At 44.4% G+C, this 660-nt stretch overlaps 1 protein-coding gene across 2 annotated transcripts in view; it reads left to right on the forward strand.

Annotated features, from left to right (window-relative positions):
* TC2N (tandem C2 domains, nuclear) overlaps positions 1–660 on the forward strand; it is a 42918-nt gene that overhangs the window by 7929 nt on the left and 34329 nt on the right. For both annotated transcript variants that reach the window (XM_006839568.1, XM_006839569.1), the window contains exon 3: positions 319–483. In XM_006839568.1, the coding sequence (XP_006839631.1) occupies positions 319–483 (165 nt within the window). The remainder of the gene's footprint in view (positions 1–318; positions 484–660) is intronic.

Below are 660 nucleotides of genomic sequence, written 5' to 3' on the forward strand. Positions count from 1 at the left end.
TTGTATGCCGTAGAGTCGGTTCCGACTCATAGTGACCCTGTGCACGGTTCCCAAGGCTGCACATGTTTACAGGAGCACAGTGCCCCATCTTTCTCTAACAGAGTGGCTGGTGGACTTGAACTGCTAACCTTGTAATTAGCAGCCCAACATGTAACCCACTATGCTCAATAAATGTCTGTTGATATTTTTAGTTGCCAACATATGCAGTTTTGCATCACTTGAGACCCCAAACACTTTTATGTACCTTGGGAGCCCCAGCTTTGACCAGTGATGCCAAGAAAAGGATGTTGTAAATTCTTAAAAGCATTTGCCTTTCAGGATCAGCTAGAGCATCTTTTGGAGATCGAAAGGCAGAGCTTTCCAGTTCGCAGCTTGGGCCCAGCTATGACGTGTATAACCCATTCTATATGTACCAGCGCATCTCGCCCGACCTGAATCGGCGCTGTCTCCCTCACTCGGAAACAATGAAACTTTATGGGTCAGGTATGAATGTTTGCATGTGTCTGTGTATGCTTTGCCTCATTGTGTTTCTCCTTAACACATTTACAAATCACATTCAATAAAAGTTCCGGGAAGAAAATATTCTTACCACTAAGAGCATTTTGGAATCCTGATGTGACGCTGTAAGTAAAGCACTGGACTACTAACCACAAGGTTGGT

The sequence above is a fragment of the Chrysochloris asiatica genome, unplaced genomic scaffold (genome assembly GCF_000296735.1).
Source record: "Chrysochloris asiatica unplaced genomic scaffold, ChrAsi1.0 scaffold00025, whole genome shotgun sequence".
NCBI lineage: Eukaryota > Metazoa > Chordata > Mammalia > Afrosoricida > Chrysochloridae > Chrysochloris > Chrysochloris asiatica.